This window comes from Salvelinus alpinus, chromosome 30 (assembly GCF_045679555.1).
Source record: "Salvelinus alpinus chromosome 30, SLU_Salpinus.1, whole genome shotgun sequence".
Lineage (NCBI taxonomy): Eukaryota > Metazoa > Chordata > Actinopteri > Salmoniformes > Salmonidae > Salvelinus > Salvelinus alpinus.
Genome location: NC_092115.1, coordinates 3,841,899 through 3,859,203, shown reverse-complemented (window position 1 = coordinate 3,859,203; position 17,305 = coordinate 3,841,899). Strand labels below are relative to the sequence as shown.

At 45.6% G+C, this 17,305-nt stretch overlaps 1 protein-coding gene across 1 annotated transcript in view; it reads right to left on the bottom strand.

Moving 5' to 3' along the window:
• Positions 1 to 16,680, bottom strand: part of LOC139560642 (PDZ domain-containing protein GIPC1-like) — a 66,726-nt gene extending 50,046 nt beyond the window's left edge. The window contains exon 1 of the mRNA XM_071377614.1: positions 16,248 to 16,680. Within this exon, the coding sequence (XP_071233715.1) occupies positions 16,248 to 16,520 (273 nt within the window). The 5' untranslated portion in view covers positions 16,521 to 16,680. The remainder of the gene's footprint in view (positions 1 to 16,247) is intronic.
• Between the last annotated feature and the right edge of the window lie 625 nt (positions 16,681 to 17,305).

Below are 17,305 nucleotides of genomic sequence, written 5' to 3'. Positions count from 1 at the left end.
AGGAGCTCCACAATACTGTTGAGATAATATTCTATAAGAGGAAGAGGAGCTCCACAATACTGTTGAGATAATATTCTGGGGGAGAGGAACAGGAGCTCAAGCAGTAGAACATGTGAGGTGCCGGTACTCAGGTCCGGTGAGCTCCTGTCCAAGTCAACCACTGCTTCTTACCCCTTGATCAAATAGCCTACAGCCGTGCCTGTCCTGAGCTCACTGTGGTGGGAAATTGATGGCCCAGAATATTTTATACAATGTTGCTAGCTCAAGCTTCTGGCCGGACCATAGTTAATACAATGTTTGAAGTTCGTTGCATTTATTTGGATAGAATTTTGATTATCCACACGACAATGATTGAGATATGAAGATGTAACAACAACAAAAAAGTGCATATGAAAATCATAACGGGAACTTCAGGAGAGTAATGGCAGAATCTGCGGGAGGAGACGTTGGGTCAGGTAAATTTCTTCTGGTTATCTAGATCTGTCGCCCAGATCAGATCATCGCTCAGGCACCAAACTGAGCTTAAAGCACCACCAGGCATTCTCAATGCATATAGTTGATTTTATTAAAACACATGGTGTGTCTGTTACACACATATAAATACACATTTAAATTGTGAGCAATTGATTGGTCTAAAGAATAAATGACTTTCGGTCTACCAATTTTTTTAATTTTTGTCCGGGACAGCCCAAATAGAAAAAAACATCTATGAAGGGGACATGAGTTTTTCCCTTCTGACTACAAGCGTCCAGACTTTCTCCACTGTCAGGTGTGTCAAAGAGATTGTGATCCTAACGTAAAAATAAATCGGGTGTCACAACACAATGTGTTTTTCAAAAGTATCATTCAATCACATCGTAATTGTAAATGGTTGAGCAATGACTTGAGGTCACCACCTGCTCACACACACACACACCTCTCAGCAGCCAATGAAAACTGTCTCAACCTTGTTTACGTCTTACCCTCTCAACAATGCCGTGACCGTGGCAACCCTCCTATCCCCTTTGGCGGGTAAACAGCCACTTAATCAACAGAAGCGCTTTCACTGTAATCACGTCTCAGTTCACAGCTGAGCTCTGTCTGTCCAGGGGAAACAGGTTATGGAGCCCATGTCTGTCCTTCTGTCCAGGGGAAACAGGTTATGGAGCCCTTGTCTGTCCTTCTGTCCAGGGGAAACAGGTAACGGAGCCCATGTATGTCCTTCTGTCCAGGGGAAACAGGTTATGGACTGTCTGTCTGTCCAGGGGAAACAGGTTATGGAGCCCATGTCTGTCCTTCTGTCCAGGGGAAACAGGTTATGGACTGTCTGTCTCTGTCTGTCCAGGGGAAACAGGTTATGGAGCCCATGTCTGTCTGTCTGTCCAGGGGAAACAGGTTATGGAGCCCATGTCTGTCTGTCTGTCCAGGGGAAACAGGTTATGGAGCCCATGTCTGTCTGTCTGTCCAGGGGAAACGGGTTATGGAGCTCATGTCTGTCTCTCTGTCCAGGGGAAACAGGTTATGGAGCCCATGTCTGTCCGTCTGTCCAGGGGAAACAGGTTATGGAGCCCATGTCTGTCTGTCTGTCCAGGGGAAACAGGTTATGGAGCCCATGTCTGTCTGTCTGTCCAGGGGAAACAGGTTATGGAGCCCATGTCTGTCTCTGTCTGTCCAGGGGAAACAGGTTATGGAGCCCATGTCTGTCCGTCTGTCCAGGGGAAACAGGTTATGGAGTCCATGTCTGTCTGTCCAGGGGAAACAGGTTATGGAGCTCATGTCTGTCTCTCTGTCCAGGGGAAACAGGTTATGGAGTCCATGTCTGTCTGTCCAGGGGAAACAGGTTATGGAGCTCATGTCTGTCTCTCTGTCCAGGGGAAACAGGTTATGGAGTCCATGTCTGTCTCGGTCTGTCCAGGGGAAACAGGTTATGGAGTCCATGTCCGTCTGTCCAGGGGAAACACGTTATGGACTGTCTGTCTATCCAGGGGAAACAGGTTATGGACTGTCTGTCTGTCCAGGGGAAACAGGTTATGGACTGTCTGTCTGTCCAGGGGAAACAGGTTATGGAGCCCATGTCTGTCTGTCTGTCCAGGGGAAACACGTTATGGACTGTCTGTCTATCCAGGGGAAACACGTTATGGACTGTCTGTCTATCCAGGGGAAACAGGTTATGGACTGTCTGTCTGTCCAGGGGAAACAGGTTATGGACTGTCTGTCTGTCCAGGGGAAACAGGTTATGGAGCATGGTCTGTCTGTCCAGGGGAAACAGGTTATGGAGCCCATGTCTGTCTGTCTGTCCAGGGGAAACACGTTATGGACTGTCTGTCTATCCAGGGGAAACAGGTTATGGACTGTCTGTCTATCCAGGGGAAACAGGTTATGGACTGTCTGTCTATCCAGGGGAAACAGGTTATGGACTGTCTGTCTATCCAGGGGAAACAGGTTATGGACTGTCTGTCCAGGGGAAACAGGTTATGGACTGTCTGTCTGTCCAGGGGAAACAGGTTATGGACTGTCTGTCTGTCTGTCCAGGGGAAACACGTTATGGACTGTCTGTCTGTCCAGGGGAAACAGGTTATGGACTGTCTGTCTGTCCAGGGGAAACAGGTTATGGACTGTCTGTCTGTCCAGGGGAAACAGGTTATGGACTGTCTGTCTCGGTCTGATCCAAACTGAACACATTCCATGTTGCTGTTCAAACACGTTGTGTATTGTAGACAACTTCAACAGTGGTATCTGAGCCAAAGGTTGGCTGGACTTTGCTATAGACCCGTAGATATCTACATGACTCCCTACTTCATAAACGTCCATATTATCTAACTTTGCTGTTGAACTATAGACATCGGAGTTGCCAAACTGTTTTTCAGGGTGATGTTTTATTTGTGTGCTGATCAAATCTAAGGAATCATGTAGTAACCAAAAAGTATTAAAACAAATCATAATATATTTTATGTGTGAGATTCTTCAAAGTAGCCACCCCTTTGCCTTGACAGCGTTGCACACTCTTGGCATTCTCTCAACCAGCTTCATGAGGTAGTCACCTGGAATGCATTTCAATTAACAGGTGTGCCTTGTTAAAAGTTAATTTGTGGAATTTCTTTCCTTCTTAATTAGTTTGAACCAATCAGTTGTGTTGTGACAAATTAGGGGTGGTGTACAGAAGATGGTCTTTTACCAAATAAGACCAAGTCCATATCATGGCAAGAACAGCTCAAATAAGCAAAGAGAAATGATAGTCCATCATTACTTTAAGACATGAAGGTCAGTCAATGAGGAGAATTTCAAGAACTTTGAAAGTTTCTTCAAGTGCAGTCACAAAAACCATCAAGCGCTAGGATGAAACTGGCTCTCATGAGGACCGCCACAGGAAAGGAAGACCCAGAGTTACCTCTGCTGCAGAGGATAAGTTCAGAGTTACCAGCCTCAGAAATTGCAGCCCAAATAAATGCTTCACAGAGTTCAAGTAACAGACACATCTCAACATCAACTGTTCAGAGGAGACTGTAAATCAGGCATTCATGGTCAATTTGCTACAAAGAAACCACTACTAAAGGTCACCAATAAGAAGAAGAGACTTGCTTGGGCCAAGAAACACGAGCAATGGACATTATACTGGTGGAAATCTGTCCTTTGGTCTGATGAGTCCAAATCTGAGATCTTTGTTTCCAACCGCCATGTCTTTGTGAGATGCAGAGTAGGTGAACGGATGATCTCCACATGTGTGGTTCCCAGCGTGAAGCATGGAGGAGGAGGTGTTATGGTGCTTTGCTGGTGACACTGTCAGTGATTTATTTAGAATTCAAGGCACACTTAACCAGCATGGCTACCACAACATTCTGCAGTGATACGCCATCCCATCTGGTTTGCGCTTACTTTACTGGGACTATCATTTGTTTTTCAACAGGACAATGACCTTAACACACCTCCAGTCTGTGTAAGGGCTATTTGACCAATAAGGAGAGTGATGGAGTGCTGCATCAGATGACCTGGCCCTTACAAATCACCCAACCTCAACCTAATTGAAATGGTTTGGGATGAGCTGGACCGAAGAGTGAAGGAAACGCAGCCAACAAGTATTCAGCATATGTGGGAACTCCTTCAAGGCCATTGGAAAAGCATTCCTCGTGAATCTGGTTGAGAGAATGCCAAGAGTGCAACGCTGTCATGGTAAAGGGTGGCGACATTAATATTTTAGATTCAGCAAACATTTTCTTGGTTACTACCTGATTCCATGTGTTATTTCATAGTTTTGATGTCTTCACTATTATTCTACAATGTAGAAAATAGTACAAATAAAGAAAAACCCTTGAATGAGTAGGTGTGTCCAAACGTTTGACTGGTACTGTGTAAACGACATTTTAAATATTTTAATCAACAGAGAATGCCTTTACTTTCTTAATCAATTTGAAATGTTAAGGTGAAATCAACTAGATAACACAGTAGTATCCCATTAATAAATTCTGCTGGTCAGTAAAATATAGGATTGAGGGCATAAAGAAAATCAAATGAGCTCTGCTTCTCAATAACAACAATGCGCTGACCCCTTTTAAAACAGCAACATTATTACAGTAAACTCCAGTAATCCCTGACTTGGAACGGAAATGTTTTCAGGTAAAGAAAATCCATTGTAAACGAACACTAGCAGAACAAATAAGCCAGAAGAAATCAGTGTAGTCCTCCCCCCCCCAAATAAAATCACAAAAATGTGACTCCAAACCCAGTGTTATTGTTTGGTGATGACGTGAGCATGTATGAATTAATTATTAATACATTACTCCCAGTGGAGTAAGCCTTGGATTAGACCAGTTATCTTGAGATGTCTCCATGTCAAGAAAGCCACACACACACACACACACACACACACACACACACACACACACACACACACACACACACACAGACACACACACACACAGAGAGCTCTGCGTCCATCAGATGGGATTGTTTGTAACATTTTAATCCCTTTGAGCAATTAGGAAATGTCAGGCTTGCTGTAAACTTAAAATGACACGAGACTACCATTGGTCTACTCTAGCGCAGTCTATTTATAGTATTCAGACGGCAAAGCTTGAAATTAGCCAAAGAAAAAAAGACTACTCAGACCTTGTTTACATGGACTAGCATAGAGTAGATCTGCACTCGCTCAGCACTACTCAGACCTTGTTTACATGGAGTAGATCTACACTACTCAGACCTTGTTTACATGGACTAGCATAGAGTAGATCTGCACTCGCTCAGACCTTGTTTACATGGACTAGCATAGAGTAGATCTGCACTACTCAGACCTTGTTTACATGGACTAGCATAGAGTAGATCTGCACTCGCTCAGACCTTGTTTACATGGACTAGCATAGAGTAGATCTGCACTACTCAGACCTTGTTTACATGGACTAGCATAGACTAGATCTGCACTCGCTCAGCGGCAGAGAACACACTGTAGTTAGTACCAATAAAGTACGAGACAACAAGCGACACCTGGTCGAAGGAAGCTGAATTATTCAAACTGTAACCAAATGAATGAAAATGACGTGGTGAGCCCAGCAGATGGGTACACAGAGAGCACAGCCCTACCCTAGCTAATAGTACCGATAGATACACTGCATTGGGAAAGTATTCAAACCCCTTTGACTTCTTCCACTTTGTTACATTACAGCCTCATTCTAAACTGGATTTTTTTTTTTTTTTTTAAATAACATTTTCCCTTAATCTACACAAAACACACCATAAAATGACAAAGCAAAAAAAAAGTGACATTTTTCCAAATGTATTAAAACATACAAAACTGAAATATCACATTTACATAAGTATTCAGACCCCTTACTCTGTACTTTGTTGAAGCACCTTTGGCAGCGATTACAGCCTCGAGTCTTCTTGGGTATGATGCTACAAGCTTGGCACACCTGTATTGTCAGGTTGGATGGGAAGCGTCGCTGCACAGCTTTTTTCAGGTCTCCAGAGATGTTCGATCAGGTTCAAGTCCGGGTTCTGGCTGGGCCACTCAAGGACATTGAGACTTATACCAAAGCCACTCCTGCGTTGTCTTGGCTGTATGCTTAGGGTCGTTGTCCTGTTGGAAGGTGAACCTTCTCCCCAGTCTGAGGTCCTGAGTGCTCTGGAGCAGGTTTTCATCAAGGATCTCCAAACCGTGACATCCGGTTTGGAGCGAGCGGTCGCATTTGCATTCGCTCTGCAGGTAGTATAACTTTTCGTTACATTTCATTACATTTCATTATAGTACAACGGTTTAATTTGTCCAACCTTAGCAATTTCTTCTTAGCTAGCTACATAGCCGTCTGTGTATCAAAGATAATTGCGTAATTATCGTATTTCGTCGTCTATCGTAGTCCACACTGCTATCTGCCCAGCAGCTAGCCAGCTAGCAAACGTCCACCGTCTACCCAATAGTAGTATAACTTTTCATTACATTTCAGTATAGTACAACGGTCTGATTTTCATTTTCATTACAGTACAACGGTTTGATTTGTTTGATCTTAGCTAGCTACATAGCCGTCTTTGTATCAAACATAATTGTGTAGTTATTGAGGTTCGCTAGCCAGCTATTTTCGTCCTAACGTAACGCAACGTAGCCAACACTGCTAGCTAGCCAGCTTGCCACCGAATAGCAGCATTGTAGAAACGAGTGCATTACAACGGAACGACTTGATTAGTGTAGTGTTGGCTGGCTACACAGTTGTCTTTGCTATCTTTGATTTGTTTGATCTTAGCTAGCTACCTAGCTGGCTACGTAGCCGTCTTTGTATCAAGGATAATTGTGTAGTTATCGAGGTTCGCTAGCCAGGTATTCTCGTCCTAACGTAACGTAACGTAGTCAACCCTGCTAGCTAGCCAGCTAGCCACCGATTAGCAGCACTGTAGAAACGATTACATTACAACGGAACGACTTGATTTGTGTAGTGTTAGCTAGCTACATAGTTTTCTTTGCTATCTTTGTATCTAAGATAATTGTGTAGCTTTGAGTAATTATCGGTTAGCTAGCCAGCTATTTTCGCCTGCCGCGCTGCCGTCCTCCTACCTAGCCAACACTGCTAGCTAACACTGCTAGCTAGCCAACTTCTACCGAATAGCAGCACTGTAGAAACTTACATTACAACGGAACGACTTGATTAGCGTAGTGTTAGCTAGTTGTCTTTGCTGTCCTTGTATCCATGATAATTGTGTAGTTTAGAGAAATTTAGAGAAATTGTCGAGGTCACCTAGCCAGCTTCACTTTCAACAACGCAGCCACTGCTAGCCAGGCTACTTCACCAGCCAGCAGTACTATATCATTTTAGTCAATTAGATCTTTTATTTTATTTTTATTTTTTGCAACGTAAGCTTAACTTTCTGAACATTCGAGTCGTGTAGCCCACTTGTCATTCTAATCTCCTTTGCTTTAGCGTAGCCTCTTCTGTAGCCTGTCAACTATGTGTCTGTCTATCCCTGTTCTCTCCTCTCTGCACAGACCATACAAACGCTTCACACCGCGTGGCCGCGCCCACCCTAACCTGGTGGTCCCAGCCCGCACGACCCACGTGGAGTTCCAGGTCTCCGGTAGCCTCTGGAACTGCCGATCCGCGGCCAACAAGGCAGAGCTCATCTCAGCCTATGCGTCCCTCCAGTCCCTCGACTTCTTGGCACTGACGGAAACATGGCTCACCACAGATAACACTGCTACTCCTACTGCTCTCTCTTCGTCTGCCCACGTGTTCTCGCACACCCCGAGAGCTTCTGGTCAGCGGGGTGGTGGCACCGGGATCCTCATCTCTCCCAAGTGGTCATTCTCTCTTTCTCCCCTTACCCATCTGTCTATCGCCTCCTTTGAATTCCATGCTGTCACAGTTACCAGCCCTTTCAAGCTTAACATCCTTATCATTTATCGCCCTCCAGGTTCCCTTGGAGAGTTCATCAATGAGCTTGATGCCTTGATAAGCTCCTTTCCTGAGGACGGCTCACCTCTCACAGTTCTGGGTGACTTTAACCTCCCCATGTCTACCTTTGACTCATTCCTCTCTGCCTCCTTCTTTCCACTCCTCTCCTCTTTTGACCTCACCCTCTCACCTTCCCCCCCTACTCACAAGGCAGGCAATACGCTTGACCTCATCTTTACTAGATGCTGTTCTTCCACTAACCTCATTGCAACTCCCCTCCAAGTCTCCGACCACTACCTTGTATCCTTTTCCCTCTCGCTCTCATCCAACACTTCCCACACTGCCCCTACTCGGATGGTATCGCGCCGTCCCAACCTTCGCTCTCTCTCCCCCGCTACTCTCTCCTCTTCCATCCTATCATCTCTTCCCTCTGCCCAAACCTTCTCCAACCTATCTCCTGATTCTGCCTCCTCAACCCTCCTCTCCTCCCTTTCTGCATCCTTTGACTCTCTATGTCCCCTATCCTCCAGGCCGGCTCGGTCCTCCCCTCCCGCTCCGTGGCTCGACGACTCATTGCGAGCTCACAGAACAGGGCTCCGGGCAGCCGAGCGGAAATGGAGGAAAACTCGCCTCCCTGCGGACCTGGCATCCTTTCACTCCCTCCTCTCTACATTTTCCTCTTCTGTCTCTGCTGCTAAAGCCACTTTCTACCACTCTAAATTCCAAGCATCTGCCTCTAACCCTAGGAAGCTCTTTGCCACCTTCTCCTCCCTCCTGAATCCTCCTCCCCCTCCCCCCCCTCCTCCCTCTCTGCAGACGACTTCGTCAACCATTTTGAAAAGAAGGTCGACGACATCCGATCCTCGTTTGCTAAGTCAAACGACACCGCTGGTTCTGCTCACACTGCCCTACCCTGTGCTTTGACCTCTTTCTCCCCTCTCTCTCCAGATGAAATCTCGCGTCTTGTGACGGCCGGCCGCCCAACAACCTGCCCGCTTGACCCTATCCCCTCCTCTCTTCTCCAGACCATTTCCGGAGACCTTCTCCCTTACCTCACCTCGCTCATCAACTCATCCTTGACCGCTGGCTACGTCCCTTCCGTCTTCAAGAGAGCGAGAGTTGCACCCCTTCTGAAAAAACCTACACTCGATCCCTCCGACGTCAACAACTACAGACCAGTATCCCTTCTTTCTTTTCTCTCCAAAACTCTTGAACGTGCCGTCCTTGGCCAGCTCTCCTGCTATCTCTCTCAGAATGACCTTCTTGATCCAAATCAGTCAGGTTTCAAGACTAGTCACTCAACTGAGACTGCTCTTCTCTGTATCACGGAGGCGCTCCGCACTGCTAAAGCTAACTCTCTCTCCTCTGCTCTCATCCTTCTAGACCTATCGGCTGCCTTCGATACTGTGAACCATCAGATCCTCCTCTCCACCCTCTCCGAGTTGGGCATCTCCGGCGCGGCCCACGCTTGGATTGCGTCCTACCTGACAGGTCGCTCCTACCAGGTGGCGTGGCGAGAATCTGTCTCCTCACCACGCGCTCTCACCACTGGTGTCCCCCAGGGCTCTGTTCTAGGCCCTCTCCTATTCTCGCTATACACCAAGTCACTTGGCTCTGTCATAACCTCACATGGTCTCTCCTATCACTGCTATGCAGACGACACACAATTAATCTTCTCCTTTCCCCCTTCTGATGACCAGGTGGCGAATCGCATCTCTGCATGTCTGGCAGACATATCAGTGTGGATGACGGATCACCACCTCAAGCTGAACCTCGGCAAGACGGAGCTGCTCTTCCTCCCGGGGAAGGACTGCCCGTTCCATGATCTCGCCATCACGGTTGACAACTCCATTGTGTCCTCCTCCCAGAGCGCTAAGAACCTTGGCGTGATCCTGGACAACACCCTGTCGTTCTCAACTAACATCAAGGCGGTGGCCCGTTCCTGTAGGTTCATGCTCTACAACATCCGCAGAGTACGACCCTGCCTCACACAGGAAGCGGCGCAGGTCCTAATCCAGGCACTTGTCATCTCCCGTCTGGATTACTGCAACTCGCTGTTGGCTGGGCTCCCTGCCTGTGCCATCAAACCCCTACAACTCATCCAGAACGCCGCAGCCCGTCTGGTGTTCAACCTTCCCAAGTTCTCTCACGTCACCCCGCTCCTCCGCTCTCTCCACTGGCTTCCAGTTGAAGCTCGCATCCGCTACAAGACCATGGTGCTTGCCTACGGAGCTGTGAGGGGAACGGCACCTCAGTACCTTCAGGCTCTGATCAGGCCCTACACCCAAACAAGGGCTCTGCGTTCATCCACCTCTGGCCTGCTCGCCTCCCTACCACTGAGGAAGTACAGTTCCCGCTCAGCCCAGTCAAAACTGTTCGCTGCTCTGGCACCCCAATGGTGGAACAAACTCCCTCACGACGCCAGGACAGCGGAGTCAATCACCACCTTCCGGAGACACCTGAAACCCCACCTCTTCAAGGAATACCTAGGATAAAGCAATCCCTCTGCCCCCCCCCCCCCCCCCTTAAAAGATTTAGATGCACTATTGTAAAGTGGCTGTTCCACTGGATGTCATTAGGTGAATGCACCAATTTGTAAGTCGCTCTGGATAAGAGCGTCTGCTAAATGACTTAAATGTAAATGTAAATGTAATCTTTCCCTCAATCCTGACTAGTTTCTCAGTCCCTGCCGCTGAAAAATATCCAAAGCATGGTGCTGCCACCACCATGCTTCACCGTAGGGATGGTGCCAGGTTTCCTCCAGACGTGACACTTGGCATTCAGGCCAAAGAGTTCAATCTTGGTTTCATCAGACCAGAGAACCTTGTTTCTCATGGTCTGAGAGTCTTTTTAGGTGCCTTTTGGCAAACTCCAAGCGGGCTGTCATGTGCCTTTTACTGAAGATTGGCTTCCGTCTGGCCACTCTACCATAAAGGCCTAATTTTTGGAGTGCTGCAGAGATTGTTGTCCTTCTGGAAGATTCTCCCATCTCCACAGAGGAACTCTGGAGCACTATCAGAGTTACCATAGGGTTCTTGGTCTGACCAAGGCCCTTCTCCCCCGATTGCTCAGTTTGGCCGGTCGGCCAGCTCTAGGAAGAGTCTTGGTGGTTCCAAAATTCTTCCATTTAAGAATGATTGAGGCCACTGTGTTCTTGGGGACCTTCAATGTTGCAGACATTTTTTGGTACCCTTCCCCAAATCATAAGCTTCATAATGAAAAATTATCTAACGGGCGAAATGATGAATGTGATCTGCTGTATCTATTACCTGGTGAACAAGTTAACAAAATGCTAACAAGTACTAAGGAATCCTCATAGAGAATGCTAACCAAGTGCTAACGAGCGCATTGTGAATTAAAAAATGTTTTTGTATAGTTTCTGACCTAAACTACACAAGTATAAAACTCACAAATGCTACATACAGTTTGCTGCACAAAATGTATATTAGACAGCAAGGCTCTTGATCCAGGAAGAGATTCTCAGCTGGTACCAAGCGAATGCTTGATTTTGAAAGAAACTAACCACTTAGCGAGATAGCGAACTGGCTACTAAATTAGCAAGCCAAATCCACAACTGCAGAGCATTTAACAGATTTTAGACAGTTAATAACGTAATAATAGTTAAGATATCTAGCTGGCAATTCCATACTGTACTTAGATCAGCTGGCGCGTGCTGCACGACAGTGACACACAAGGCTCCAGTCTCATTATGCAATAAAATGCAAATTAATTACTTAAAAATCATACAATGTGATTTTCTGGATTTTTGTTTTAGATTCCGTCTCTCACAGTTGAAGTGTACCTATGATAAAAAATTATAGACCTCTACATGCTTTGTAAGTAGGAAAACCTGCAAAATCGGCAGTGTATCAAATACTTCTTCTCCCCACTGTGTATGTATATATATATAAAACGTTAAATAGTTTCACCGGTATTGGAAAAACCATCCTGTGTATTTTTCCAAAATACCTTAGTATACGATATATATGAAATACCGCCCAAGCCAAAGAGCAGTACACTACTAAAAACAGGAATATAATTGAACATGCTACTAGCGACTGTGTTTTATAAAAAATGTGCAATAAGCATAAAACACAATTACATAAAGACTTGTTCTCACGCTGAGAAATAAGGTAGGCCACTTGATTTCAACATGTGAACAAAGCGGACAGGCTAACGCGCTGTTTCAAACAGCTGGAGACAGACAGAAGGGTGTGTTTATAACAATTAAACTGGAATGCCTTGGATCTATTCGCTAACAAGTTGGCTAAACTTGGAATATTCAGATCGCTAGCACGTAGGCTTGTGTTCGAGAAATAGTTTGTGTTAATATTTTCTATCATGCCCGCTGAATAAGTCAGTCATTATTAGTGAATGTGCATTATGGTTAAATTTGTAACAAAAAAAAAATGGCATTTTCACAGACTTGAAAGCCAGATCAGTGATTATTGCACAAAAGCAGATCAAATTATTTTTGATAAAATAATGTAATTATTAGTGGGTCTTATGGTTGTGGAAGGTTTACATTTAGCCTAGTTATAACTTCACAAGCCCTGAATGCATTAGACTATAGCTGACTGTTTGTATTTGACCTTTAAAAATGTACAACAAAGCTTATTTAGATTTTTATAAATTTGATATCATGAAATCACCCATAAAAGTTTGAAAGAAAATTTAGATATTATTCTTTAGGCCATAATCGCCCAGGCACACAAAAACCACGGCCTAACCCTAGCCAATAGGACAGGTAGATGGGTACACAGAGACCACGCACGGTGTAACCCTAGTAGTGAGCCAATACTATAGGTAGATACATAGAGACGGCAGGTGGACAGACAGGTTGCAGGTCCTGCTGCCTGCCAGAGAGCCACACCTGTAATGTGGTACTGGTAACTCACCTGTAGTAAAAACCTTGACTGCAGCAGACTTTGACCCTGTAGTCACAGGGAGTAAGCCTCGCTTCTACGCTGTAAAACATCCACATCCTCATGACGTAACAGAGCTCAGTGAGAAATGAGGGGGAATGCTTTCTCCACGTCTCCTTCAGAATCATGAGGTGACAGAGCTCAGTGAGAGATGAGGACTGCTTTCTCCACGTCTCCTTCAGAATCATGAGGTAACAGAACTCAGTGAGAGATGAGGGGGACTGCTTTCTCCACGTCTCCTTCAGAATCTTGAGGTAACAGAGCTCAGTGAGAAATGAGGGGGAATGCTTTCTCCACGTCTCCTTCAGAATCATGAGGTGACAGAGCTCAGTGAGAGATGAGGACTGCTTTCTCCACGTCTCCTTCAGAATCATGAGGTGACAGAGCTCTGTGAGAAATGAGGACTGCTTTCTCCACGTCTCCTTCAGAATCATGAGGTGACAGAGCTCAGTGAGAAATGAGGACTGCTTTCTCCACGTCTCCTTCAGAATCATGAGGTGACAGAGCTCAGTGAGAGATGAGGACTGCTTTCTCCACGTCTCCTTCAGAATCATGAGGTGACAGAGCTCAGTGAGAGATGAGGACTGCTTTCTCCACGTCTCCTTCAGAATCATGAGGTGACAGAGCTCAGTGAGAAATGAGGACTGCTTTCTCCACGTCTCCTTCAGAATCATGAGGTGACAGAGCTCAGTGAGAGATGAGGACTGCTTTCTCCACGTCTCCTTCAGAATCATGAGGTAGACATGAGCTCGGTGAGAAATGAGGACTGCTTTCTCCACGTCTCCTTCAGAATCATGAGGTGACAGAGCTCAGTGAGAGATGAGGACTGCTTTCTCCACGTCTGCCTTCAGAATCATGAGGTGACAGATGCTCAGTGAGAGATGGAGTGACTGCTTGTGCTCCACGTCTGCCTTCAGTAATGCATGACGGTGTACAGAGCTCAGTGAGAGATGAAGGACTGCGTTTCAGGTAGCCATCGTCATGGAGCCATGTTCAGAATCATGAGGTGATGACGTGAGTCGTAATATACAGAATCCCCGACGTCGCGGTGGTGATGAAATGGAGTGAAGGTTTGTGTTTTAGGTAAGCCATCGTAATGGAGACCATGTTCACAACAAATGGAGTGAAGGTTTGTGTTTTAGGTAAGCCATCGTAATGGAGACCATGTTCACAACAAATGGAGTGAAGGTTTGTGTTTTAGGTAAGCCATCGTAATGGAGACCATGTTCACAACAAATGGAGTGAAGGTTTGTGTTTTAGGTAAGCCATCGTAATGGAGACCATGTTCACAACAAATGGAGTGAAGGTTTGTGTTTTAGGTAAGCCATCGTAATGGAGACCATGTTCACAACAAGTCTGACTTGCACGATGAGTGTTCAAGTGATTTCCTATACAAAGCCCTCGCTGACGTTAAGCTATACCAAACAATAAATCACAGCTGTCTTTTTATTGTCTGGCAACTTACCTTACCGGTCTCACCAAAATAATATTTTGGTCAATACTATAGTACACTTCTACCAAGTAGTTGACACAGTAAAAAGTTATAGGGGTGTGTACGGGAGTGGTTAGTACTAACTAGTCTCCCTGAAGACTCATGGTTCAGGACAGAGAGGTTTTATCAGGATGGTCTTTAGGCTGTACCCACCCGACAGGAAGTAGGGGACTTCCTTTGGGAGATTCCAACCACCACAACACCTCCCTCCCTGCCTCTCTCTCTGGGAGATACAACAGATCTAGCTCCTCCCTTATCCCCAGATCATGGTGTCTGTTTAAAAAAAAATAAACATCCAACACAGTTCAAAATGGGTGTCCAACTACCCTGTAGTGAACATATGTTTTCAACAACATGCTCACAAACCAGGAACGAGGAGTCATGTTCAAACACGTTGGCAGACGGGACTTGCCTGGTTACTCCTTGTTCCGGCCAAACGCTACGCCACGCCCCACGGACGTTAGTTTCTCCTCTACAATGAGTCTGGATCGGAGTACCTCCCCGGGGATTCTAGAATGGAAATCCATTCTAGACCTTCTGATTGGGTCGCAGAAACCGATGAGTTGTGCCAGGTGTGTAAAGCGGCGTTTTGAAAATGTGTAATTGGCTTTGATATTCTAATTGGTTAGAGATGATCCAATCGCTGATGACTTTGTTTTGTACAACAGCCCTCATTTTGATGTCACCACAAACGACTTCTAAGTATGCAGCGAACGACAGATTGAGGAAGAATTCCCTTTTGAGTCGTCAGGCAAAGTCGGGACACGTTTAAGAGAGAAATTATTATGCATAGCAATGTCTGGCAGAAGTGATGCAACAGACGCATTGTGAAATTGGTTGAGTTTCTGTTCAGGTCAGATATAAAAGACAACATTATGTTTGTTAACTTTATGGTGTTTTGTTTTGTTTCCCCCAGTTTGTCCATCGGTCTGGTTTGTCTGGTTCCCGAGAATCTCTCTTTGTCTGTCACTATGGGATCATCTACGCTGGTTGTGTGTGTGTGTGTGTGTGTGTGTGTGTGTGTGTGTGTGTGTGTGTGTGTGTGTGTGTGTGTGTGTGTAAAACGATGGCTCCAGCTCAAATGTGTCCCTGTGTGATAGCAGAGGCGGGCTGGTCGGCCAACCTATCAGGTCCAGCTCAGAAAGACAAAAGACAGACATGTCACTCACAGACTCCTTTAACAAAGACAGACAGCACAATGACTGTGTCCCTGAGTCCTAAATGGCACCCTATCCTCTTTTAGTGCACTACATTTGGCCAGGGCCCATAGGGAATAGGGCCCATAGAAAATAGGGTACAATTTTGGATGCATGGTCTCGGTAGCCTAGCCTGGCAGGCTCAGGGATGAGGGCAGACAGAATGGGCTGTGAACATGTTGTTTACGGAGGAGCCGTGGTCGTTGTTTTTTCTCCCTCACCGTAGAGAAATACACCTTTTTGCACTAAAGTCTGTCTGTCTGAGTCGAGGCCTTCATTCTCTTCAAAGAGGATGTTATTTAACCACGTAAAACTAAGTCCAATTATCTCAAAAGAGAATCAAGAAGGATTTTCTATGATCCAAAAACCTGTACAGTTCTCAAACTTTTTCCGTAGTCTTCATTGACCATGTAAAACACAGTTAGATGCCCATTCAGCCCCATTTATTAAAATAATAATTTATTATATTTATTTTTGATGTAATTATTATTCCCTATACTGAAGAGGGACAATAGTCTCACCAAATTGCCACATAAACTACAGTTAAATGGAATACCTGTCAAATCATGTGAGGTCTCATGTAGTCTAGGATAAATAAGGCTTGGCTCTGACTCACTTCCACCAGGTACTGCTTATCCTCAAGTCTAGCGAACGTCAAATGCAGCCTCCTTGTGCGTAGGTAGGCTGCACGGTCAGGGCGCACCTTGCGCAAAAACTTTGCCAGCTTTGGCATTAAAACCTCGTTTTTTAAAATCTGTCTAGAACTACAAAAGTTGTAAAAACATACCTCTGGTGGACTTAAATTGAACGTATCGGCTATTTTTCCGTAGAGTTCTTTGACGTTAGTAAATCCCTCGATCCTTCCCGTGGGGCTGCCGTGGGCTAGCTGAGTGTGGAACACTAGTTTGGGCCGCAGGTTAGCAGGTGGTGGTGGGAGCCCCGCTCCGTTTACCGTCGACTTCACGGAGCTCCCAGCTGCGTGTCCCCCGACCTCCTCATTCTCCACCAGGTTCGAGCTCTCCCTCGACTTGTTCTTCTTTCGTCTCAGTCCTAAAGGCATTGTGTTTTTAGCGTCAATAAATCTGTTTGATCGGTTGATAAATCCGGTGGTCTGTCTGTCCGGCTAGAACATTGGAATGGCTACCTCTTCCAGGTTCGACTTTGTTCTTCGACAGTGAGTGACTCGTCAACCCAACCCCAAAGTTGCAAATTAAACGTGCGGTGATATTCAACAGGTAGGTGGCGAACGTGGGATGTTTTCCTCGTTGTATCTCTCTCAGAGAACTGCGACTCTGTTTCAATATGCTGGGAACGCAGGCGCAGTGGGGGGATTGGAGACAGGCGCCGTACAGGGAGGCCCGTTATACCTGTCGTCCTGCTGACTCAGGTGACCATCTGAGTCTTCAATCACAACAACATATGTTTCAAGAACATTCATGTACACATTTTGTTATAAAGTAGAGTACTTAAAATGTGTTACCCGTACAGTTTTTTTCTCTCCTTCATATGGAGTTTATTTATTTAGGCCTATAAAGGGGCTCGACTTGGACCGTGGACTGGGACCAGATATCTGCTTTGGCATTTGAAACACATTGGACCGTTTTCTCCCCTTGAGCCCCCCCCCCCCATTTACTAGCCAGATAATAACTATTTAGCATAAAAGTTTTTTTATGTATCTTTATTTTCTGCTGCAGCCATTCTGCCCAGCATCTATAATGTAAAGCCCCCCTCACCTGAAAAGTATCCTATTGTTTTTCCTCAAACAGAGTGTATTTGCAGAAGGTTACACTAGATGAATAACACTGTACCTACCTATGTAAGTACCATGTAAAAACATAGAGGGAT